The 27,003-nt window shown below is 42.8% G+C and overlaps 1 protein-coding gene across 2 annotated transcripts in view; it reads right to left on the bottom strand.

Moving 5' to 3' along the window:
- NUSAP1 (nucleolar and spindle associated protein 1) overlaps positions 1 to 27,003 on the bottom strand; it is a 240,467-nt gene that overhangs the window by 165,927 nt on the left and 47,537 nt on the right. For both annotated transcript variants that reach the window (XM_086937197.1, XM_086937195.1), the window contains exons 3-4: positions 20,949 to 21,152; positions 18,640 to 18,754 (exon numbers count right to left, since the gene is read on the bottom strand). In XM_086937197.1, the coding sequence (XP_086793323.1) occupies positions 18,640 to 18,754; positions 20,949 to 21,152 (319 nt within the window). The remainder of the gene's footprint in view (positions 1 to 18,639; positions 18,755 to 20,948; positions 21,153 to 27,003) is intronic.

Genomic DNA, 27,003 nt, shown 5'->3' with positions numbered 1-27,003 from the left:
TTGCCTGGACTCTACAGACTCTTAAGGCTGGTCGAGTTCCCTGGACCTCATTGAACGTTTCATCCCTTTTCGCCCCTTTTAATCTTACTGAGAAACAGCGCATGCTTTCAATGCGTGATGCTTCATTTTCTATGTTACATATTGAGAAGCTAGAATCCTTGCCTTTCTCTGTTGCTGAAACCACTACTGCCACGTGGCTTATTCATGGATTAATTACATTACCATTCCCTTTATATAAATTTACTAACTGTATGCGGTATATTGCTATAGGACGATATGAACCACTAGGCAATGCATTCCTACATGAGGCATGGTCATTACCATACACATACAGATGTCTGAAAGATGGAAAAGAAGTGAATCTTAATGGTGAGGAATGCACACAGTCACCTGACCATTCATTAATATGCAGACACATTCAGTTACACGGTTCTTGTAATCAGGACCGCCCAAATTTAGCATGTGTTTTAAAAGGCACGCCAGTTCCAGCAGTGGTTCCCACATTTACATTATTAGCTAATGGTAGTTATTTGCTTTTAAACAACGAATTATGTTGTGGTTTATTAATTGGTGTGGCTTATGTAGTAACTGTATCAGAGCGTGTGGTGTGCTGCAAGAATATTCTATACCCACCCACGCATGGGTCTTCAGATGTCTCCATCTGGCCACGGATTCCAACCTTGGAAGCAAAATTCAATGGTTTAAGCAGAATAAGGGCCCTTTTGTCTCAAAAACAAGTGACCCTGAGTTCGGCCCGGGAAACTTATGTCCTTCACATAGCTAACACCCGCACAGAGGTGCAGGCGCTTTTAAACACTGATTTGCCGTTTCATTTCTGCGAGCTGGTACACCAGATTTTTAATGCTTCTTCAACGACTGGGCTTGCACATTTTTTTAAATTAGTAAGCAGTGGCCTCGTGACTACGTTTGAAAAAGTTTTTGGTATCATTCCCACGTTTTTCCACACTATTTTTTCGAGTTTGTTTGGTGGACTACCTGTGTTGCTGGCTGTGGCCGCAGGCTTTCTGTTGGTGTTTTTCTTCATAAAACATGGATGCCCATCCTGCGCAAGACGCCGTTCAACGCCTCCTGACACTGTGCCGTAATCGGATGCTCAATTACTATGGAACTTTGCCGCTTGCAGCATTAAGCACGGCCTATAGATTGTCATTTCGGTTTACCGACTTCACGTGTGTCCAACCTGTGTTTCACTGCCTGAGCTGCGAGTTCGATTGGGCCATTGATTTGTGCCTATGCTTGAGGACTGCTCCTGACGTCGATTTTGATCAGCTAATGCGTCCCGTGGTGGCTCACGAGCTGATCTGTTCTGGCGAGAGAGTTATGGCCTTGGTAGCGATAAATGGAGTTCTGGGCCAATGGGAGATCTCAGCAGCGGCGAATGCCTTTCTGACACACAGCGATCTGGTGAACCCACCGAGTTGTCCTCTGACGTTGCAGGAGGATCCGATGCTGGAGGAGCACGTATGTTCTTTCCCATTGCTAAATTGGATGGCTGAACTATTTTCGGATGATGGCAGTGATTTCATACTGGAGGCTGTTGCAACTTTCTTTGCATATACTTTCCAATCGTGAGATGCCTGGGAGGAATGCTTTGTTGTGAAATATGACTTTCCCCTCGCTGAATTGGAGGGATGGACTATGTTCAGCTGATGGAGAGTTCACTCACGTGATGTCGCTGGAGATAACGTCTAGGTGGCACATGACTTTGGATATCGGATAAGTGCCTTGTTTTTTCTTACAAACATTTGAATTGATGAGACCTGGTCCTACCTTTCATATTTTTGAGGCCTGGCGGATAACTTTTGGTTCAAAAGTTTTGTTTTCAGTTTTAGATTTGAGGCCACTGTAGGCATTCATACATATTCATTCATACATATTTTTAGCTTATTTTAGCTCAAGATTATTGAATTTTGCTTTCAATTTTTGTATCTGATTTAGTATTGCCTTTTCCCTTATGTTTGGCGGTGCTCGGACCAATGGGGGGGTGTCATATGGATACTTCATTACATATATTGCGTTAAGTTAGCATGAGTGTATTACATGTTTAAACAGCCGTTTTGCCTTCGGCTTCAGTTTTGCACACGACACGTACTTGTTGTTGTAGCTTTCACCCTAGAAGCAGTGAGGTGCTTTATTTGAGAATAATATGTTATTCCTATGCTATCAGCTTTGCCTGGTACACTTGGTACAACTGTCTGCACACTGAGAGCTGCACACTCTAAGATTAACCTAACACAAGGTTGCTGGGAGGCCTGATCCTCGCACCACATTAGACATAACACAAATAATGTTGATGCCAACATTTTGGGCTCTACGCGGGTTTAAGATAGAGTTACACGGAATGAACGCAGACACTTGGTGCTGCGCATGAAGAGAGCTGGTAGCTGTTGATGTGAACTGCTCCTACTGACATTGAGAGGTATGGGGCCGCCCTGCTAAAGCCCGAATGAGACCTTCTTAGATATAAAATAATATGCTAGATAGGGTGCGCGAAATATAGGTGATATAGATTTCTATAGATTTTGCATTATAACATGCTATCACCTTTTGCTTACTATGGATTAGTGACTATGCTGCTGACTCTGATTTTTATAATCTGCATTTTGGTATTATACAAGATACTGCGTTTGAGAACTTTGCATTGAATAATAAATATTTCAAACTTGCACTTGTGTTCTTTGACTCTCAGTTTTGGTTTGAAATGATTATATAACGAAAGAGTGTTCATGTGTTCCACGATTCCTGAGGTATTCTAAAGATCATGTTCTGGTTTGTCTAAGACATGCATCATTCCATAATGATCCATGAGACACTGTAGCTAGCTAGGTAAGGGGATTTCTGACACTGAGATGAGTTTTGGATCATCCTAACTCACTGAGGTTCTAGATCTCTATGCACAGTTCTGTGGGAGAACGGAAACCCTGCTACAGTGCAAGACGAATCGCCCGAAGCTTCAGAAGGTTGATGTGGAGCCCAGACTCAGCTGGAGAGCAGAGACCTCTGATCTCTGCCTCTCCCACGTGGCATCCCGACCCCAGCAGTGATGCATCTGTCACCACTGTGAACTCTGGTCGGGTAAAGGAGAGGGATCTGCCATGGATCCAATGCTATTTTGTTAGCCACCACTGCAATTGGGGTGCAGTGCCCTGCGAAATGCAGACGCAAATCAGAAAGATTCTCCTGATGCAGTGCCCATTGGAAATTCAGGTCCCGCTGCAGAGCCCGCATATGCCACCTGGCATGGTCTACCAGCAGAATGCAGGAGGCCCAGTAGCCTCAGGGTCATTCTGACCGAAAACCGGGATGGAGGCAGAGAGATCAGAATCATAGCCTGAATATCCTAGACTCCCTGCTCTGGGGGATAAGCACAAAACTGCCCTGTGTCCAGGACCGCTCTAATGAAAAGGAGCTTCTGAGAGGGAATTGGGTACTTCTTCGGCACATTGATGGTGCGGTGGGAGACGACAGCCTGGGGTAAGCCCGCCTTTAACAGCCGGTCGTCGAGATAGGGGAAGGCTGCAACCCCTGATCTGTGCAGATTAGCTGCGACCACCGCCATCACTCCGTGAACACCCAAGGGGCACTGGTAAGGCCAAAGGGGAACATGGTAAACTGAAAGGGCTTGTGGCAGAGAGTGAACTGCAGGTAACGCTGGTGGGCCGGCAGGACAGGGATGTGAAAATAAGCGTCCTGCAAGTCCAACTCTACCATTCAGCCTCCTAGGTGGAGAGCAGACCGGACCTGAGCCAGTGTCATCATTTTGAACTTCTCCTTCCGGTGGAAGCGATTGACGTTACTGAGATCCAGGATAGGACGCAGGGCCTTGTCCTTCTTGGGCACCAGAAAGTAGTGGGAATAAACAACACAACCTACTTCTGGGTCAGGAACTCACTCAATGGCTCCCTTGGCCAAGAGCCATAACTTGTTTGGCTGCAGATTTCTGTAATGGGTGCGTCTCCTCTATTCAAAACCCTTGGCGAGAATTACGGTGAATGGCAGTAGGTCAGTGGTTTTGAGTTGGGGTGAGGTACAAGGCAAGGGTGTCCACTGTCCCCTCTGTTTGCCTTGGCGCGTGAACCTCTTGCTAAATGGCTACGGGGGATCCCCTGATTCGGGGACTAAACTGGTCACCGGAATGGATGGACAAAGTGTCCCTCTACGCATATGACATTTTGCTTTACTTGCCATGAACTCCGCTCCTCCTGTCGGGATGTGGTGCTACCATTGTTACTGATGGTTTCCAATACCTAGGAATTGACATTACATTACAACAGACAGGGCGTTCTTTTATCGATGAAATTTGCAGCAAGTACAGCAAGTGGTCTGGAGAAGCTCACAAAGGCGGTATGCCTTTGAAGCTTCCCTCTGCCCCTCCTAGGGGAGGAGACTTAGTACCTTGTCCAGGATGTGCATTGTTGCAGGCCCAGGAGAGCGGGGGGCTCTCCACCCTGGGGTCCAGCAACATGTCTGTTGTGTGGCAGCCTCTCAGACAAGACGTGGATTGTAGGTTAGGTTTCAGGGGGCATCTCTAAGATGTCCTCTGTCGTGCATTTTACATTAAATCCCACACTGGCATCAGTGTGGGTTTAATGTGCTGAGAAGTTTGATATCAAACTTGTCGGTCTTCAGTGTAGCCATTATGGTGCTGTGGAGTTCTTAATGACAACCTCCCATCACCATATACTCTTAATAGCATCACTGCACTTACAGTACCCAGGAATGGCCCTGGGTACTGTAGGGACACAGGGCTCATGCACCTGTGCCCACACCACTGGCATAGGGCACCCAGCTAGAAGGGAGACTGATGTATGTCAGGGCAGTTTGTGGGCATGGCACACAAGGATGTGTGCCATCTCGACTCGGTTTAGTTCTGCACCAGGACAATCAGTCTGCAAAGGCAGTGTGTGGGTGTCAAGGTGTAGGGCCCCTAATGGTGGCACAATAAGTGCTGCAGCCCTTAGGGGCCTTCTCTGGTCACAATGCCCTGGGTACCTAGGGTACCATTTACCAGGGGCTGACATGTGGCCAGAGATGCCAATTGGGTTTCAGCTTCAATACAGTTTTAGGAAAGGAACACAGGCCCTGGGCACCTGATTGGCTGGAGCCCAGGGCACACTGAGTCAAAGCACATCAGCAATAAGTGGGGACATCGCATGCAAGAATGATGGCACTTTCTTACAGGGGTTGATCTGGAGGTGTCTGACATGGAGTGGTGCATGCAAGCTGAAAGAGTGGTATACGAGAGTAGAGGTTGCCCGGATAATTGGACAATAATGAGGGTACCCTGGAATAAGAGCAGAAGTTGGCTCTGTCCCCCTTTAATGAGGACTCCCCATTTGCACTTGAAAATGAATCTTTGTAATTGTCTGCAACTGTGACTTCTCACACTCAGTTTTTATTAGGTATGGCCCAGGCAATATCCACAATCATTTTTATTCGACCACTACACATTTGATGTCCGATTGTGTATTTTGATGCCAATTTGTAATCTATTTCTGTTGGTTGTGTATTGTCTTTTGGTTTGTTTTCTTTCAATAAAAAATATTTTTTTTAATTTAAAAAAAAAAAAGAAGAAAAGAGCTGTAACTTCTTGTTGGAGAAGGGCCAAGGGATCCTTCGACATGCGATGGGTCTGAAGTGGCATGGATGGAGGGGCAGTCTCAAAGGGGAGGGAGTAGCCCCTTTGGCTTTTCACTTTTAGGCAATTGGCAAGGAATTTCCCGCCCTTTTTGAATTAGCATATTTTCTTCGCTCTGTAAGTGTTTAGCCAGATATGCGCTCTCTCGCCTATTAGTTTATTATATTAATATTTTAGATTGAGTTTGTTGAATGTATCAATGGAGTGTTTTGAGCTAATGAGGCGCTTAAGCTGTAGGACTTTAGATTAGAGCTCCTCAAGGGTTTTACTGGACGTTTTATTTTTGTGGGTCATAATACTGATCATTTTGCTCCTAAGAGTGGCTCCCAGAGAGTTTCGGGAGATATATCTGGAGAGGTATTCTCTTGAAAATAGTTGACAATGGTAGATCTTATTTCTTCTCTATGGGTGGAATCATTTAGAAGTGTATCATTGAAGTGCCAGTCTGTCAGCATTTTGGATGTTCGATATTGTGATATCTATTGAGATGCAAGCGTGGTCAGATAGGAGGATAGGTTCAAACTTAAGGTTCGAAGAGGATGGAGTCAGAATATTATTGGTAAGTATATAGTCTATCCTTGAGTGAGAATTATGCAGATTTGGGTCAAAAGTGAACTCTCGACCTCTTGGGTTAAAAGTCTCCAGATGTCGGTAAGAATGTGTCTACAGATAAGGTTTTTAATTTGTTTGTGGTTGCCATGGAGCCGCCAAATAGGAGCTTCAATTTGATGAAGTCCGCAAGAACAGGGGGATGGAAGAGGTGGGGTGTCGCAACCAGAGGGATTGATATCAGTAGGGTAAGTAGAGCAGTGCAGGGCTTCGCTCAACATAGAAGCTGGCATACGAGGGGTTATGGTCAACTGTTGCGGGCGTTAGGGCACAAATGATCGCAGGAAGGCAACGTTATGGAATCGCTTAGATAATTAAATAAGAACACTGAAACCTTGTTGAAGTACGCATAGACTCAAAACAATTGGAGATCGAAGTTTTTTTTTTTTTTTTTTTTTTTTTCTAAATCCTCATATTGCGGTTTAAAGGAAAGAATGACAGGCATTTGGAGACTAACGCCCAAAGAGCCAAGTGTTTAACTTGAGCTGCCTCTAATCGTCTAACGGGAAGTACAGAAGGCAGGCCTTGCTCTTGGTTTCATCCGTTCTCCACTGCATACCTCCATCTTATTCAATAATTCCATCGTCTTGGAAGATCTTTGACCCATTAGGCACTTAGCAGACTTCCAGTCATGCCAGGAATCATTGTCCGCTTAATCATTGGAATCAAAAAGAAAAAAGAAAAAAAAAAAAAAAAAAAAAAGAAAAGAAAAAGAAAAGGAAAAAGAAAAGGAAAACAAGCGGACATAACACAGGGGCCTCTTGTACAGAGAGATAGGTTATTGTCTAGATTCGATATACTTTTCCAAAATCTCCCAGTATTTCATATTTTTGTTTTGTTTCCTTTTTCTATCTAGGTTACTAATTCTTATTGCAGTGTTTAACCAGCTTTCATGTGTTGGGGGAGATGGTTTTATCCAGTTGATACATATCTCTCTACGTGCTAAGAGAATCATAACAAATAAAAGACTTTCTTGATGTTTATCTAGCCTTATCTGGTTGGGTTGAGTATTGAGGTATATCCCAAAAATAATTAAAGTAATACTCACAGTTATTGGAGTTGCCAGCATTGTTGTCAGGGTCTTACCAATTTCTTGCCAATACGGTATAAGCGAAGGGCACCCACCAAACATATGTATATCATCCGCTTTTTCCTCTCCACATTTACTGCATGCTTTTACTGCTGCACCTCTGAATTTTGACAGTTTTTTAGGGGTCCAGTAAGCTCTATGTAAGGAGAAAAGGTGGTTTCTTTTTAATGGTGCGGCCTTTACACAAGTCCAGCATTTTTCTACTGATTTATTCCACAGTAGGCCGAGATCTGAAACTTCGTGTTGTAAGTCTTTCTTCCATATCTTTTCAACAGTTGTTTGATCTTCTTTTCCTGTCTCAATTAATGCCCAATACCATTTTGATACTTCTTTCTTTATTGCCGTTTCGCTGATCATTTCTGATTCTAAATTTTCCGGGTCTAGCTCTCCTTTTGGAATGGTGCTTGCCCAGCTGCTTAATTGATAATATTTAAACCTCGAGATTTTATGATCTGCAATTCTTTGCAAGTGGTCCCATGATAGTAAGGAATTCCCAGATAGAAGTTGTCCCCATTTTTCAATTCCAGCTTGTCTAATTGGTTTTGATAAAGAATCTTTTAAACAATCAGGGGTGCCTGGGGAGTCCCATATTGGAGATGAGTTACTGTAATATGGAATTTGTGTGATTGCCCTTATATAGTTCCAGATCTTAACTGCATTATTCAGAACTTTTAGTTTGACTTTTTTGAAAAATTTCGGATGGCCGAATTTGAAGAGAAAATGATCCTCCCCCTTTGTCAAATGAAACAGATGTGTTGGATATGCTTGATGTGCTCTTAATAAGACCCTGATGTTTTTGAATTGAAAGGATCTGTAATACTCATATATATCCGGACTTGCAATGCCCCCTTGTTCCTTCTTTCTCCTAAGTTTACTCCATGAGATTCTTGTGCTCTTGGATGCCCAAATGAAACTGGCTAATTCTCCTTGTATCTTTTTTAGGGTTTCCTTTTTAAATTCTAGTGGAATATTGTTGAACAGATATGTGAATTTTGGAATGATTGACATTTTGATTATATTGGATTTGCCTAGGAAGCTTAGTGGTAGACCTGACCAAGTTTTCAAAAGTTTTCTAGTTTCATTCATGACACGTGTGAGGTTTGTTTCTGCTAGTTTTCCAAGATCTTGTGTTATGATGATTCCTAAATATTTTATTTTATCCTTCAAAAGTGGTGTAGTTAATTGTGAGTTCCAGCTCATTATTTCGGTTTTATCGATGTTAACCAGATATCCAGATACTTTACCAAATTTATTCATCTCTTCCTCGATTGCCTGATTAGAGTTATTATAGTCATCTGTGAGCACCATTAAATCGTCTGCGTAAAGCGCTACTTTTCTTGTCCATTGTGAATATCTAAACGGTGTGATGTTAGTATTATTTCTGATAGAACATGCCAATGGTTCAATATATAGATTAAAAAGTAATGGGGATAGGGGACAACCCTGACGTGTGCCTCTTTGGATCTCAATATTTTCCGTTAGATTGTTATTAACAGCTACCTTTGCTCTTGGACTTGAGTATATATCCCTTACCATGTGATTAAAATTAATCCCGAATTTACTTTTCTCTATACATTTAGTTAGAAAAGCCCAGTTAACCCGATCAAAAGCTTTAGCAGCATCATAAGTAAGAAGTGTAAGGGGCAGATTTTCATGAGTAACTATATCAATTGTTGCTATAAGCTCATGAGTGATTTCTTGTATCTGTCTTCCCTTAATAAAACCTTTTTGGTCCGTATCAATTAATTTAGCCATAACCTTAGATACTCTTCTCGCTATTATGTTCATGAAGATCTTGTAATCACAATTTAGAAGCGATATTGGTCTATAAGAAGCGCAATTCATCGGGTTTTTCCCTGGTTTTAATAGTATACTTATCGTAGCGTCGTGCCATGAGTCTGGAAGCCTTTCATGTTCTATATATGATTTATTAATTGTTTCCGTTAACGGTTCAATTAATGTTTCTTCCATTGCGATATAAAATTCATTGGGCAAAGCGTCTGGACCTGCAGCTTTCCCCTTCTTTAAATGACTTATGGTGCTCCTTACTTCTTCTACTGTAATTTCGGAATTCACCAATTCCGCTTCTTCCTCTGTCAGACACGGAAGTTGAATCTTCTCAAGATATTTTTTGATTTCTTCCTCCGTAGGATTTATGTCTTCCTTGTATATTGAGGTGAAGAAATTAAAGAATTCCGTTCTAATTGCACTATCATCTGAGAGAGTAACTGATTGATCCTGGTTATATATATTTAGTATATTGTTTCTGGATTGATCTGTTTTCATTTTCCAGGCTAGAAATTTCCCGCAGCCTTCGCCATACTCATGGTCCGCTAATTTACTGCTCTCCCATTTCTCTTTGATTATATTCTCTAAATAAACTGTCAGGTTTTCTTTTGAGTTGCGAAGTTTTTCTTCCAGATTTTCCTTTTGAATTAGTGGAACATCACACTCCAAGTGTAATTCATCTTCTTTGATTTCTGTTTCCAATTTTTTGATTTCCTGTTTTTTTTGTTTATGTCTGTGAGCGCCTAGACTAAGCAATTTTCCTCTGATAACTGCTTTATAAGCGTCCCATATCATGCTTTTAGCTGTGCTGTTTGCGTTATCTTGAAAATATTGTTGGGTAGTTAATATTAGTTCCTCCACGCATTGGTCTTCTCTGAATATTGTACGGTCAACTGTCCACCTGCTAGACATTTGTAGTTGCGGTAATGCTATATTTAATTGAACAGCAGAATGATCCGATAGATGAGCAGGTAGATGTTCGATACTTTTAACTTTATCTCTCAAATTTTTGTTTAATAGAAAGAAATCTATTCTTGATTTGTGCCCTAATTTTTTATTGTGGAAAGTGTATGGGTAATTCTTTATTCCTTTTAATTTCCACAAATCTTCAAGCAGTAAGTCTTTTTTATATATACCTAACCACTCCCTCATCTTTGGTAAGTTCCATTGCTTTATTGGTGGGGATCTATCAATCTTGGGATCTCCTATCAGATTAAAGTCCCCTCCCATTATAATTGGAGCTGGGTATGTTAAAAGCTCGGAATAGAGTTTTTGGAGTGGCTCCGCATCGTCCCTATTAGGACCATAGTAACCCACAATAGTCAGAATGTGCTCTTCAATTCTGACTTTGGCAATTGCCCATCTACCTTTACTATCCACTTTCTCCTCCTCCACTTTGGCTTTGAGAGATTTCTTTATAATAATTACTACCCCTTTTATATTACACTCTTGCGTGGTATGTATACTTGCTCCAATCCAGTTTAAGTTTTTTGCTAACTGAGACCATTCCTCATTTATTAGATGGGTTTCTTGTAGGATAATAACTTCGCTCTCTGTTTCTTTGAGATATTCCATAATTCTTCTTCTTCGTGATGTTGTTCTTAGCCCGTTAACATTCCATGTTAAGATTTTTATAGATTTCTCTTTTGCCATTTTAAATTGATTTTGCACTTGAGACAGCTTTCTTCTCCCTTGCCAATCTTTTCATGTTCCAATTTTGAGGATTTTTTTTGTTTTTTTTTCCCTACTTTGCTCCCCACCCATGTGTATTTACAATTCTGTTTCTTGTGATTTCCTTTCGGTTTCCCTCCCTGGGGAAGCCTCCTTTTTTTTCCTTCCAGGTGTCGTTTCACCCGGTTTCGTGCTCCGTTTTCTCCAGGTAATTTCTTCTTTAAGTTTGAGTTAGTGAGTGCTTCAGCCCATGCATTTCTATTTGTCTTTTCTTTTCTGCGTCTTTATGAACTTTGGTTCGTCCTTATTTTAATATGTCGAATCTATCGAGTGCGCCTGAATCAGCCCTTGATTTGGTTATTTATTCCTTGTTTAGTTTGTCAATTTCAATTTGATCTTTTATTAATTGAATAAGGTTCTCTACCTCCTTTGAGTCCCTTAGATTGTGCATTTTGTTTCGCCACATTATTCTGAGCGAGGCAGGGAATTTTAGCTGTACGCTTGCTCCAAGTGTTTTTAGCTCCTGCATATACTGCCCCAATTCCCATTGCCTGTCTTGTGTAATTTTACAGATATCTGATCTGATGCGGAATGACCAGCTCATTTTGTTGAAACTTCCAACTTTTAAGCCCTCGCTCAGTATTTTTTCTTTCAAGGTGTATGTTCTGAAATTTACCAAGATTTTTCTCGGGTTTTTCCTCTCTTTGCTTTTTCTGAAAGGGTCTCTATGTACTCTCTGGATGTCTTCCGCTATATTGTATTCTTTAGTCCATGGGAGAAATTCTTCTAGTAGAGATATTACGTAGGTCTTAATGTCCGTTCCCTCTGAATTCTCAGGGACGTTCAGCAAGCGAATATTATTTCTCCTTCCTTGATTTTCCAAAGATTCAAGCTTCTCTTTGACTAATTTATCGTTATCCTTCAAGTGTCTTATCTCTCTTTGGGTGTTGTCAACTCTCTTATTTAGTGAGCTTAACTCGCTCTCTACTGCTGTAACTCTGACCCCTAGGTCATTTATTTTTTGATCTAGGTTTTCTACTGCTTCTTGTATTTTGTTCTGATTCGCCTCAGAAATTGCGAATTTTTCACGCATTTCTCCCATTATTTTATCCATCATTTTTCCCAAACACAGTTCCAACAAGTTCCCTGTAGCACCTCTGTCTCCGTTTTCATGCTCTTCTTCATAATTCTCTTGAGAGTCACGAAACTCTTTGTCATTTTCGATTTCAGTTAGTGAAGAAGCACTCGTACTTGGTTGAGTAGAGAAATTAAGTTGAGCTGGCTTAGCGGGTTGGGCTGATTGAGATGTTAATAGTGGTTGTTCCATTGAAGAATTCATATTTGTGAAGGGATCAGGTGAGGAAGATACCGACTGCATATTTCCTTCTATTGAACCTTCCTCTCCTACCGGCTCCCCAACTTCTTTTCCCACCTTGAGGTTAGTATTCGTTGTGTCTATCGTGCTATTAGCTTGATCTTGGTTTCCACCTCTCATTTGTACCACTTGTTGTACTTTAAAATATGATCTCAATGAAGGAGTAATCTTTATTCTCTTCTCTTTAGGTTTTTTTGATCCTCTGCTTTTTATACTCTCCGTTAAATCCTCTAATCGCGAAGTGATTTTCGCAGCTTTTTTTGTGTTCTTAGGGGTCATACACTTCTTCTTTATTGGCAATAATAGACTTTGTTTACTTAGATTTTGATTCCTGAGACAGTATGCTGATTTCTTTTTCCCCTCTTCCAGTCTTTCATGTCCCGGAAGAAGAGCCCCTTGATGATTTCCTGGACCTTTCTTTGCTCTAGATCTAGTAAAATAATTGATGAACGGAGGCACTCCCTCTTTTTCGTTATTTCCACTACCCCCTAGTGTTAAAGTAGCGTGATAATTGTGAATAGCTTCAATGCTTTTAATTTGTGGGGGTTTATTTTCTTGAGTTTCTGATTCTGATTCTGAACCCGGTTCTGGTACTTGTGAGACTGGTTCTGCTTTACCTGCTTCACCTGCTTCACTTATGTAGCTGAATACTCCTCTCTCATCCACTGGAGGGCGCCAGAGACTTTCATTGATTTTTTCACTCATCCAACAAACATATATCGGTTTTTCTATTCCAACTCTATTCTCCCTCCAGTTCAACCCTTTGTTATAGAGTATAACATGGAGAATATCAGATATAGTCCTTAAATCATGCACTTGAGTGTTTCCTCGTGGTACTGGTTCAATAGACTTTTCACCTGCTCTTCTCCCCTCTGTTATGCTGTGATCAGACTCCACAGGCACTGAAACTGATTCAGCGCGGCTCTGCTTGCCACAGTTACTGCTGCCTCGACCACTTTTGCCCCGGAAGAAGAATCGTGCTGAGAGATTCCTCCTTCTACTCTCTCCGGTGGCTGCGCGAGCTCTCTTCCAGAGCCCGCTTGACAGGTCAGCTGCCTGGGAGGGCTGCAGCATAGACGCTATCGGGACCGTAACCGGGACCGGGACCAAGCTCTGCGGTGATTCAGAACACAAGCCTGTCATGAGGGGTCCCCCTCCGCCTTTCTGTGTACACAGCTCCCGCAGCAGTTATTGCCCCCCTGCAGCGGACTCATCTATCTCAAACCGCAGGTAAGCGGGAAGGCTGCCCTGAGGCACACGGTAACAGGCGGCAGGGGAAAGAATGCCTGATTTCAGATGCGGTAGTGACGGTAATAGTGAAGTCGGAAAACGGAAAACAGAGACGCTGCCGAAGCTTAATGCTGCTGTTCCACTATGTATTTAACCTCTCTAACCATTGCCGTCCAGGTCGCTCGAGTCGTCTCTATTCATACTGCTTTCCATGGGTCAGGAAGCGTGTGCAGCAATTTACCTGGAGATTTTTTCAACGGAGCTCGCGACCAGCGTCTTCAACCGGCCGCCATCTTCCCCCCAAATTCGAGATCGAAGTTTTAAACAGTGATTAAAAGAAACCCACGTAACAGACTTTGTGCGAGAAGTACAATAAGCGTTACCCACGTGGCTGCATAAAATAAGCAGGAAAACATGTACAATCAAACAGTAAACCCGCAGTTATGGAACCGGCAAGGATAACATTCTGAATAAACATTTTGTTTGTGATGTCGGCGTTGAGAGTTGAAGGGAGTGTAAACTACTGGTGAATATTCAGTGTTGTCAGAGTTGAGTGTTGAGGAAGTGTTATCACTGGTAAATATCCTCTTAGATCATATCTTTCCGCTTAGACCGTGTACCTGTGTTGAGTCCAGAAAAGCGCGGACGCCAACTTCACTGAGGTGGCGGAAGTGTCTAGTCTCATGTAGATATCGGGGGCAGAAGAGATAATATCAAAGTATGTGAAGGACTATGCTTGTGAATTGGCAAGTGAGGTGGCGTGTGGTGATGTTGTTGAATAATAGATCTCATCGTCAGAGTCATGCGTGTTAAGTGAGGGTGCCTGAGTATGTGAAGTGGTGTCTGCTTCATGAGATAAGGGAATGGATGGCAAGAGCATGATTTCTTGAGATCATGAATATGCGTGGGGTCGCAAGAGAAGATGGGAGGGAATGAAGTGATTCCATGGGCGTTCCCCATCTTGAGGACCTTGGTCTATGCATCAGTAGGCTGCTATGGATTGTGAGTTTAGTGAGTAAACAGACAACTAAGTGGCAGCAAAATGTGACGTAAGCGTCTTAATGCAACCAAATATCTCAATAGTAATTGAAACATCAGGGCCATCAACAGGAGAGCCACTTTTGAAGACAGTTTTGACTCATTGTCAGTAGAGATGGAAGTGGTTGCAGTTGGATGTACGGTCTCTCTGAGAAAAGAAGTATATCCAAGAACCAGTGTTGCTGAGGCCACCTTGGAGTGATGGGAATGATCCTGCAGGGCTCTGCCTTCATCTTCATGAGAATCCATGCGAGGAGAGTAGTCGGAGGAAAGCTTAGGCAAAGATTCTGGGACCATGCGATAGAAAAAGCATTCCTCCAACACCCTGGTTGTGGATGACAGCTTGCATATAATAGGAATTTTCGGTTCTGGAAGGTTGCAAACAGGTCCAGATTCAGTCTGCCACATTGAAGGAAAAATCCCTCCAGGACTTCCGGATTGATCTATCATTTGTGGCAGGCACTTCTCATCCTGCTCAGTGTCTGCTATGACATTTTGCTTTACTGGCACATGCTCTGCTTTTCAGATTCACCTGGTGACAGATCGATCACTTCCAAATTATTTGCACCTCTTGGGAGAGCGATTGAGACCTTGTGACGCTTTGCTGGCTGATATAGTGTATGGTTGCGGGGATATCTGTGCGGATAAGCACTGCAAATTTTTGTATCCTGGGCAGGAAGGTGAGTTCTAGCAAGTTGATGATGTGAAGAAGCAAATGAGATGGCTCCATATTACGGTAGTGGAACAAATTAATTTACCTACTATGGAAATAATGATTTTTAAAATTCATACTAGAACTAAGGACCACTGGAAAGGCGCCCTAGTATATCGACCTCCGGGCCCCAATGCTGGCTTCTCACTCGCCTTAACCGAAATACTAGCCCCACACTTAAGAGCTAAAGAAAATTTTATTGTTCTCGGAGATTTTAATTTCCATGCGGATATTGCAGAAGACCCTGACACTAAACTCCTCCTTGCCGACCTAGCTCTTTTAGGTCTTCACTTAAGAAATTGTGGCCCCACTCACAGGAAAGGCCATACATTGGATTTAATATTTACCAACTATCCCTTAATACACTGTCACCCACCTAAATCCATCAGCTGGTCCGACCATAGCATGTTGGAATTTTCCTTTTCACGACTTGATAAACCTTCTGCTCCCCCTACCACTCTGAGCATTACCAAAAGAGCATGGCATAAAATTACACCAAATTCTTTTGAAAAAACCTGGAATGAGCCAACTATTTCCGATTCTGATAACATCGAATCGGCTCTATCCAAACTAAATAACTCCCTTCTAGAGACCATAAATTCTCTAGCCCCGCAAAACACTGTTAAAAAACCCCCGACCACCAAAAAAGAAACATGGTATTCCGACTCACTAAAAACAGAGAAACAAAAATGTAGGAAGCTGGAAAAACAATGGAGAAAGAATCACTCTCTCGCCAGCAAGGAACTTTACCAGCAGGCCATATCCACCTACTACAATAACATTAAAAAGGCAAGAAAAACTTGCCTGCTGTCCCAGCTTGATGAAGCTGCCAACTCTACTAGAGAATTATATAAAATTCTCAGGACCTTTACTAACCCTTTGGCATGTGAAAGTCCCGACACTTTCTCTCAAGAGCTGTGCAATAATATTTCCCAATTCTTTGAGGACAAAATTGACACCATTTACAATAAAATCCTGGCCAAACACCCTAATAATTCGGAAGACCCTATTATCTTATGTGAAGAAACTCCCATAGAGATCTTTAAAGTCATTCCAGAAGTTACAGAGAATGAAGTACTTACGCTTCTGAAAAATATGAAATCTGGCTCTCCTCGTGATCTTCTCCCGGCTAGGCTAACCAACAACCTAAGCAGATCATTATGCCCTATTATTACAAAAATCCTCAACCTCTCTTTCAAAGAAGGTAAACTCCCGCAACAGTGGAAAGAGGCAATTGTGAATCCGATACGTAAAAATACCACCTCTCCCTGGACTGAACTCTCCAACCTTCGCCCTATCTCTCTTTTGCCCCTCCTGACCAAACTGGCTGAGAAATTTGTCAACACCCAGATCTCCAGTTTTATCGAAGCAACAGGGGGCCTGGACCAATCCCAATCTGGGTTCAGGCCCAACTACAGCACCGAATCTGCACTCCTCTCCGTGACCGATAACATCAAGATGTCACAGGATAGAGGAGGCTCGATGATTCTGGTGCTGTTAGACCTGTCAGCTGCTTTCGATACTGTATCACATAAGATCCTGCTGAACCGGCTACAAGGAGTGGGCATTAGAGGTCAGGCGCTTGCATGGTTGGAAAGCTTCCTCTCTGGCCGCTCACAATCTGTCAGCTTGGGCCCCTACCATTCCACCTCTAGGGCGCTTACTAAGGGGGTGCCACAGGGCTCATGTCTAAGCCCCACATTATTTAATGTGTATGTAGCCCCCCTTGCTGAGATTGTGAGGAAGTACGGATTCACACCAGTGTCGTACGCCGACGACACTCAACTCCTCTACCCTTTCCATGCCCCTGACTCTAATGTTAGGGAAAACTTTGCGGAAGGCATGAGGGCCATCTCTAACTGGATGGCCTCCAACTACCTCCAGTGTAATGTCAGGAAGACAGAAGTGATGCTCTTTGGGAAAGCTAGCATGCTCTGGTCTCCTGATTGGTGGCCCCAAGATTTGGGGCCTGTACCCTTCCCAAAACCCACCATCAAAAATCTGGGTGTGAAACTGGACCAAAACTTTACCTTAAAAGAACATGCAAATGTAATTGCAGGTGCTTGCTTTCACACCATTGGACTACTCAGGCGAGTCTTTCCTCTGTTACCGGACACTTACAGAAAGACCCTGGTACAAGCCCTTGTAATAAGTCGTCTCGACTACTGCAATGGGCTTCTGATACAAGCCAATGAGGATGCCATCAATCGACTGCAGGTGGTCCAGAACACGGCGGCAAGACTGATTCTGAATGCCCCTCCAAGAACATCTTCTGGGCCCCTGTTGAGAGAACTACACTGGCTCCCAATACGCCAACGGGTTAAATTTAAAATTTGCTGCACTGTACATAAATGTCTATTTGGAAACGGTCCCAACTACCTATCTAAACTACTACAGCCCTACAAACCGGAACGAGATCTACGGTCAAGTAACCAACTCCTGCTCAAACCACCTTTCATTAAAAAAACCAGACAAGGCGGCCGAGCCCTCTCTTCAGTGGGGCCAGCCTTGTGGAATAACTTGCCGCTCAGCTTAAGACAGACCTCCAATCACCTTACTTTTAGGAAAATGTTAAAAACAAATCGGTTTATGGAGACATAATCAAAGGCTGTCCCCTCTTGCATGCTCTGGCTGTCTGTACAGTATCTTTGCCACTTGTTGCAGTCAAAGCGCGGAGATAACCCTCTCGGGCTCGATTCTTGCGCTATAGAAACATATAAATAAATAAACAAATAAATGTGCAGCTGACTTGCAAATCTTGCAGATGAGCCACCACCCTCTAAGGTAGCGTCTGATGATGACCAACCAGGAAACTTTGGGTATGAATGTCAGGCCTGCGGAGAGATCTGCCTCTCGAACCCACTAACACAGAGCTGTGCTCATCTCCGGAATGATACTAACTATATTGTCGAAAGAGTCTGGTGTTTGGATCCATTGTCTGTCCAGTTCCTTTTGCAATAGACCCATTAAAAGGCAGCAGAGCGGTACCAAGGGAATGCTGGAGGACATTATCCCTAGCAAGGGATTGAACAGGCAAACAGAAAGTGAATTTTTCCCCTTGCACTAGAGGGGCCTGGCGCCTGTGAATATTAATAAAAATTGCAGAATGGAGGTTGCCGTTTGGCTGTTGTCAAGGTCGATTAATGGGGTTTTCATGAGATTCAGGAAGACTGACTATCTTTGCACAGTAAGAACCACACACACTGTAGATAAGTGTTCACCTATAAAAGAGTACTAGCATCTATGGCAAAGGTTTCCAGGATTTCTCCGCTTTGGGTGCAAATATGCCCAAGTTGGTGAAGGGAAGGTCCAAAAAATGCATCACTCCAAATAGAATGATCAAAGTGAGCTAAAATCCTCTAGAACTAAATCAAGGCGAAAAAGGTTCGAGAAACAGCAGTAAACAACTGTGTGCATTCATAGGCAACAACGTAGCATTTATATTTTCTACAACAAAATCACCTTACCATTTGTCTGAATCTCAGGGCCAGTTTCATCCTCAGGGCGTCTCCTCTTTCTATTTTCCTTGACAGAAATCATGTCCTTGGACTGGTTGTTTACCTTGTCTTCACAAAAAGCTTTCTGAAGACAAATGAATAAAAGTGAACATGCATATACTGATACTATGAGACTTGTAGGAGCAGCAGGCTTTGAAAGCTATGAAACAAATTCTCATTTTGGCTCTCACCTTTAGTGCAATTTTTGCTAATCTTTCAACGTTATAGGAAAATGAATCCTCACTTAAGAATTATCAGGAAGTGTTTGGAATAAACACGATGTACATAGTGACATAAATGAAGATGACATTTTAAATGACTGCTGTTCAGCTGAAAATAATTTGATAAAGTAAAAAATACAACACATCAAAACATTTCTTTACAGTAAGTACAGAGTTACACAAGAAGGTAAGTTGAATCTGTGTGCAATATCTCATGGACAAAGGAGGCAAATGATCAAAAGGTTATGGTTTCTAGATGTAGAAGGGAGGAGGTTATCGACATTTGGCAAAGATGAACATTTCACGGGAGTCTACAATTTTCTTTCAGTTTTATTTTTTTAAATAATGTTTTCAGCCAAATATAAGTGCTATTAAATTGGGCTGCTTGGATGTATTTAACCCCCATGAATAAAAACCACGAAATATCTTCCGCCACATCTCAGAGTCAAAATAATATCTACTCATCACAAGAACATGGCTAAAAGAAGAAACTGACAGTTGTATACATGGTAATTCCAAACCAAATCCTACATGTAACCACCTGACAAAGTCCAGAGGAGGATTTGTGGTCTTCAAGAAATATTTACACAGACCCAGCTTTGAAGACATTACCATGGCAGATTACATAGGTCTTCTAGTCCACTGTGCACTGACAAGTACCTTCAGAAGTTAATTTCTAAAAATCTACATAGGATTACTAACTACAACAGCTTTCAGAAGATCGTTTTCAATATACAACTTCAGTTAACGCCATAATTTATCCAAATCTTTGGAATCTGGGTGACAGGCTGACCTTGATATTTGGCTCAACGAACCTACCTCCCACAGTACAAGACCACCCGGAATCGCTCAAACTTCTTTCAGCTACCCACTTAACCTAAACATACAGTCTGTGACATCCATTACAAATGCTTCAAGCTTTATCTCACTGTGGTCAGAGAAAATGAACCTGCCTTCTGGAATGACCATGTATTCTCGATCAGCAAGCTTCAAAAAAAGCCAAACAGTCACTGCAAACACGTACATACATAGAAACTAACGTGGGCTCTCTAAACTCGACCCCCACTTGCCAGGGAGCTCATCACCCCACCAAATGACACAAGCAAACCATCTGTATCTTTACCTTTCAAGAGCAGTGGACAAACTTGTGCCTCTAGAAACACCCACAACCTAAACGATAACCTAAAAACCTGGATCAATGAGGGAATACAGATGAAATAGGAAATTACTCCACTTAAATGCCAATGTAAACATCCAGCATTTCTCTGAACAGGATCCACAAATATTCCATTGAGACTAAAAAAAAACTACACTACTGAAAGCGGAGCAACACAAAGGGGACAATCAAGGAACCCTGATAGAATTCCACAACCTGGTGACCATCGCCCCAATGATACCCCATTTACCTCACAAATATCCACTCATCACAAAGGACTGCTGAGACCTAGCGACCAATCTTGAACTTCCCATTATATGTACTTCTAATTACCTACATGTATTGACTCGTACCTCCAGCCTCCTTGAAGAAAACAATTTTCACTTTGATCAGCAAACTCAATTAGACTACGGTGGGGCAATAAATCAGCTCTTATCTCTATCTGAAGACAGGACTGGAGGAGTTGTATCAGACAGCTCCTGCAGCTTTCCTCTGAAAAATAACAACGGAATTTATCAGAGTTCTTTTTGATATCTTGAGGAATGAAATTCAATAGAATAAAAAGTATGAGAGAAAAATCCCTTAAAGTGGCGACAAAAGCCCAGTCCATGCTTTGGAACCCTACTCACGCAAACCCAAAAAAATGAGGTTCTGGAGCAACTGTCAGTACAGGGAAACTATTACTACTAGCTCCTTAAAGGACATGGTTAAAAGCAGTTTTTCAATTCATTCCCCATTAGACATTCCCCCAATTTTACAGGTACAATTAAAAATGACCAGCAGTTCACTCTTAGCCGTGTAAAACTCAACTTAGCCGTACTTTAATAATGGAGTTATTAAAAGGAACAAGTGACACTTAAATGCCTCCTTGTAAAGAAAATCGCAATTCCTTCCCATCTTACGTGTTGCTCTTCAGAGGGTTTAACTTCATTGGTAATCAGTGTGTCGACATTCACTTTCGTCTTTGGATGTCTATCGATTTCTTCTACCTTTCGTCCTCTACGACGTTTTGTGACATGGGCTACTGTGACATTCTCCTTTTCTTGGCTGCTGTTCAACTCTTCCTCATCCGTAAGCGTGATAGAAGACTGGCTGCTTTCAGCATCCTAAGGAAACAAGAATGCACAGCAATGCATTACAACCACAGGAGCACCCACATAGCGTTCAAGACAGCTTACGTGAGCGGCTATGATCTTTGAAGAGCTCAATAAAGGATCTTTCACTTGAATATCACTGGGTGTTCTCTTACAGAAACAATCGCCCTAAAGGAAAACAACATCCTCTTAAAAGGGATGTTAAGCAAATGTTTTGATAGATATGGAAAACCAGGAAAAAAATCTTTACAATTTCAGCACCATTTGTTCTGATTTCCATCCTCTATAACTCATCGCCTGTCCTACTACAATGCAGGCATGGACGGCGGCGTCTGTACTCAGGGAAGAAATACCCATGATAGTAATTTGACAAGAATTCTTATATTGACAAGATCTTTTGCAGGAGCCGATTTTTGGTAGATCATGTGGTGCAGGCTTTCCCGACCATTGGCAAAAGGAGGACAGCTAAAGTGATTGTACATTGTAATAATATTTTAGGAGGGGGGGGGGGTGGGATATTAACATATATACTTGCTCTCAAGTACGACAAAAGGTAAATTAATACACCAAACCGGTCAGCGGAGAAGGGAAAGAAACCTGCTCTTTAAAAAAGGTGACCATAGAGCAGAAACCAAGCCCACAGAGGCTTGCAGCATATTTTCTGGACAAGGAAAATATACATTGTGGAAGGCTGTGTACGCAAAGGTTCAATGCAGTTCATCAAAATGTGAAGCAGAGAATGGACTGAATGCAGATGTCAATGCTACAACAGGAAGTTAGTGATGCGAACTATAGTTTTGTTCTTTTACATCCTTCTTAGAATAACTTGCAATGCCATCTACTGTGTGCGTGTGGGACAGTGGGTAGTTCTGAAAAAAGAAAACTACAAGCATTGGCAAAGGATAAGTGCCTCTGCATTTATCGTCGAGTTTACACAAGAAGCTGCATGTATGGGTGAATTCAAGAATAAGTGGGTGATTACATGAGAGAAATAGCTTGAATGGATGAACTTGTGAGTGATTGGGTGCATAAATAAACAGGTGAACCAAGGCATGCATGGAGTACCAATACTCAAGTGAGTAGTAAAAATATGTTAGCGATTCTAATTATTCTTGTAAGCATAATGGCGGTGTTTGAAAGTGAATGATTAAAGGTGCGAGAGGAGACAAAAAAAAAACAAGCACTGGTGTTGCCAATAGGTCTCGCAGTAGGAAAGTTGGAGCTATTGGTTTTGTAAATGACAAAGCCCTTTATGTTTTTAAAATAAAAACAAAAATAAAAGGCATTGTTATTTGCAATTGTAATAGCTCCAACTTTCCTTCATGCGAGACCTATTGGCAAGTGTGAATGGGTGGGTAGGGGTGGCAGCATGCATGGACGGATGCAAGTGTGAATGGGTGGGTAGGGCTGACAGACACATGGACGGATGCAAGTGTGAATGGGTGGCAGCACACGTGGACGGATGCAAGTGTGAATGGGTGGGTAGGGGTGGCAGCACACATGGATGGATGCAAGTGTGAATAAGTGGGTAGGGGTGGCAGCACACGTGGACAGATGCAAGTGTGAATGGGTGGACAGGGGTGGAAGCACACATGGACGGATGGGAGTGTGAATGGGTGGGTAGTGGTAGCAGCACACAGGGATGGATGCAAGTGTGAATGGGTGGGTGAATGCTTGTGCGAATGGATGCATGATGGGCGCAGTGGATGTTGAATAATAGATGTCGGAAGCAGCTCATCACCAGTTGAGGGAGTTCTGTAAAATAAAAATAATCAGTGGCCATGCGTGTCACTTGAGCCAACCTTGGGTTTGTATTCGGATCACTCACTGAACATTAGGGCTTTGAAACTGACATGTCAGAGGGTGAAGTTGACACTCTAGAAGGCAAGTCATGTGTGCTAAAATAAGACTGGGCATGATGACGAAAGGCCGGGACTTTGGCAGAAGTTTAAGCAAGGTTTGGTAAACTGAAATGAAAACGCAGGCTGTGGCCCCTCCATGGAGAAGGTCCGAAAATTCATGTAACTGCAGGTTTCTTGCATGTAGATGTGCTTGATTGTACGTTTATATGGAGAGACCTGCATAACACTCCTACAGCTGATGGCAGTGCAACGCTGCTATGATTTGTGCAGGACTTATAGAAACTGGATGATTTTAGATACAATGTATAATAAGAGGTGCTTTGCAGAGCTAGCGACGCTGCGCCTCTCTAAATGTCACGTTAAGCGCACTGAAACTATGGGAATGTCACACCTAAGTGAAATGACTGAGCAAACCCTTGCGTGGACGAGTTGTGCAGTTTCCCGACTCTCTGTAGTTCATTCCCAGGGGGAGAGTAAGATGAGTGCGCAAAAAACATTTAATTAATAAAACATGATCCAAGCTAAGTCCTGCAGCTACGAATAGAGCAAATACATAATAATGTTATTGTTTTGAACGTTTGACGCTGAAGCAAATACTAAGCACACGGGCTGTGGGAGGAATAGTTCCTCATTGTCTGTGTTCCGATAATGTTTTGTAAATGATTGCATTTAGATGCGGATGAGAAATTACAAATTAAAGCCATAGCTGAATCTGCCCTGGGCTAAGCGATCTGATGTCATGAATCACTTCTATTATACTAGTAGACAATGGCGCGCGTCTGCTTCCGCCTATTACACAACCCATGTTGTGCAAGTACATTTAAATTGGCAGTAAGACATATACACAGCCGTTTGTCGCTTTTCATCTGGAAGGATTGGACAGAACACGAAAGCGCTGAAAAGTAACATGAGGTGGAAGGGGTGACAGAAAATAAAGGTGAACAAAGTGCTAGGTCTAAAAACAAGGGGGAGGGGGACCGGTGACAGAGGCCAGTCGGGTAATGGAATTAGAGGAGGGTGAGGTGGTTTGAAGGGGTGGGATGGGGGGATGGGGGGAGGGGGGCGGGTGGAGAGAGGAGGAGAGAAAGGAGTCTGTGAAAGAGGTGCATTTGGAGACAGAGGGGATGGTACGAAGCAGGGGAGTAACCGAAGCCCCTTCAAGTAAGGCTGTGTGCCAGGAGAGAGAGGGGAGGTGCTGGAGCTGGGGAACAGATGGCCGTGTGCGAAGCACTTGGAGTGTATGCTGGCAAATGGTGGGGGGGGCGGGAATGCGAGCGAGCGGAGGCAGGCTGGTGTGGGAGGGGGGAGGTGCTGGTGTGGGAGGAGTGCTGCTAGGGGAGGGGAAGCCTGATGCCGGATGGGGGCGGGAGAGCCTGGGAATGCGAGAGGCTGGGCTGGGCTTGCATGCGATGCGCGTGCATGTTCACGTGAACTTCATGAAAACCGCGGGGCTGAAAGCCCTTTGGTTTGAAGATTTTTTCGCCACATGAATTCTCGCTCCGCTCGATGCGCTTGCGCACATCGATAGGTCGCGAGACCTAAAAAAGACTCAAATGAGACCATTAGCTGAAAGAGGCCGATATATGGGAGACGGGTATGGAGACAGACACAAGCAGAGAGAAGGACAAGGAAACGGAGAGAAAGGGATCAAGACAGTTAATGAGTGACTGGCAGATCCGGATAGAGAGATGAAGGCAGAGAGAGTCAGAGCGACACAGAGTTGGAGACAGAGCAACACAACGTACAAGACGGAATTAGAGTAAGATAGAAGCTGATCACATGTGGAATCGAAACATCCAACAGGTAATAGAGAATGCTGAAGTCAGGCACACTGTAAACATTTTTAATTAGAAAGCATCGATAAACGCATTTGAAAGAAATAAGCAGTAGAGCTTCCATTAACTGTTTTGACAAAACTTTTTAATACAGTTTGAAAACAAATAGCACCTTTCACAAAAACAACAAATAACCTCAGTCAATTAACACCACATCGTCAGCAGACGATGAAATAACTTGTGCATAGCCAGACTGCAGTCATTCAACACTACAGCCATTAAATCATCTCCTTGCCAGTTAAGGTAAAGACTCACAAAGATGACTGGACTGCCCAGAAAGTCAATGTCTAACGAAGGATGACCATTCTATAGCTCTAGTGTCTATCAAACAAACAATGCCAAAAGAAGGATGCCCTAAAGTCCATTTAATCTATGTATGATTAGCTTTTGTTTTTTCAATAAAACGCGAGGCTGACACTCCGCTAGAACTTTTTCTAGGCCAGAACTAAAAACCACCAAGACATAAACAATAGACAATACTTTAATGAGATTTCAAAGGACAACATCTATCGTCCTGGAGTCTGAGGACTGGCATAATAGGATACCAGCAGATCTCAGACTTGCCACAAGGACGCTGGTTATATTTTAGTAGGTTTTTGGACATCCCAGAAACCCCTTTATTGATAGGGAGACAAATGCTACTTACTAATTTCTCGATGAGACCCTGTGCAGTACTCCTTTGTCTTTCGACATGGTATGTGCTAAACAGATAGTGCATACATACTACAGGAGTGGTCTTTAGTACCACAGATGCTTACCAGAGGACCAGGGATGTTAATCAACAGCACTGGATGTTGAAGGTGCTGTTGTGACTTAATTCTCCCTAGTGCATCCTCTTCTTAGTTGCTCAGCCAGTATGAATGTGATGTCTGCATGGAATGTTGGAATGCCTGATGACAGTGTGATTGGAATGTGAGTGTGCTTGTTGGTATGTGAGGAATGACAGTTGAAGAGTGTAGGCTGAGCAACAACCATCTAGCTCCTGGTGGGACTTCTACTATATCTTATTTGATTCCCTTTTGGACATCTAATGAACTTAACAAGACTTACAACTTATATCTACTGGAGCAACCAATAAACCTTTACTTGATAATACTTCACGGCTACCTCTGGTCATCCTTGAAATCTACTTATAACATTTTGGCGACGCTTGGAAAGAAACCCTGTGTGCTGTGGACTGAAGTTTACTGAAGGTGAGAAAACCTCCATCATTTAAATGAACTTAATTTATACAAGTAATTAATGAAAGACTGGCAACTTTAAAGCAAAGAAAAACAAGGAATAGAACGCCCTCAAGAGTCCCACCAGTGTCCTCCACCACCTGGACAGCCTACCCAGGGCGCTTCGCTTTTCTATTAATTGTAAATCTAGGTTTAAAAAAAAAAAGGAAAATTACAGTGCCGACATATTTGAGTTGCTGCCTTTGTACTTTGCTAGCGCTACGATGTTCTCCAGCTTCAAACTGGTCTACAGAGACTTTGTAATGGGAGACCAGCGATTTGATTAATTGTTTTTATTGAAGTTCGTGCCTTACTACGAAGCTTTTTGTGAGATAACATCTGTGACACTCATAAATTTGATTGATAGGGGCATGAACTCAGTCTGCGTAGAACTTCGACATTTGCCTGCAGTGTGTTTTTAACCGCATGTGCGCTAGCGGGTTTTCCCGCTGTGTGCGGAAATTTAAAAATCGCGGCTTTTGTGACAAAGCCAGCTCGTCATGCGCGCAGCGCAGGTAACGCCCATGACGAGCTGGCTTTGTCATCCGCAGCGAAGGGGTTAAAATGACATTTTACCGACATTTGCCAGCTGGGTATTTTCTCAATGAGAAGAGTTTCAAAAGTCTGCAGGAAACATTTGTGGCTTGGCAATATTTGAGATTGTTACCTCTTGTTTTCAACGTGTGCCCTGCTGTCTTCTCTGGCATTGTGGCAGTTGGTTGACAGGAGCAGAGCGGCGCTTCCTGACTGCTATCTCTTTTCTACTGGTGACGTCGTGGAACTTTTAACGGGAGTCAGTGAAGAGCGCCTCAAACACTCTGTCCGCTCTGGATTTCCTAACGTAAAAACAATCTACGTATTTAACAGGAAACAGTGAGTCACGTCACATCCTTGTGTCACTCTGAGGAATCTCTACATCCGGTGGAGCGAGTACGGCATCATTAGT

This window comes from Lissotriton vulgaris, chromosome 9, assembly GCF_964263255.1.
Source record: "Lissotriton vulgaris chromosome 9, aLisVul1.2, whole genome shotgun sequence".
NCBI classification, from domain to species: Eukaryota; Metazoa; Chordata; class Amphibia; order Caudata; family Salamandridae; genus Lissotriton; species Lissotriton vulgaris.
This window is presented reverse-complemented; position numbering and strand designations above follow the sequence as displayed.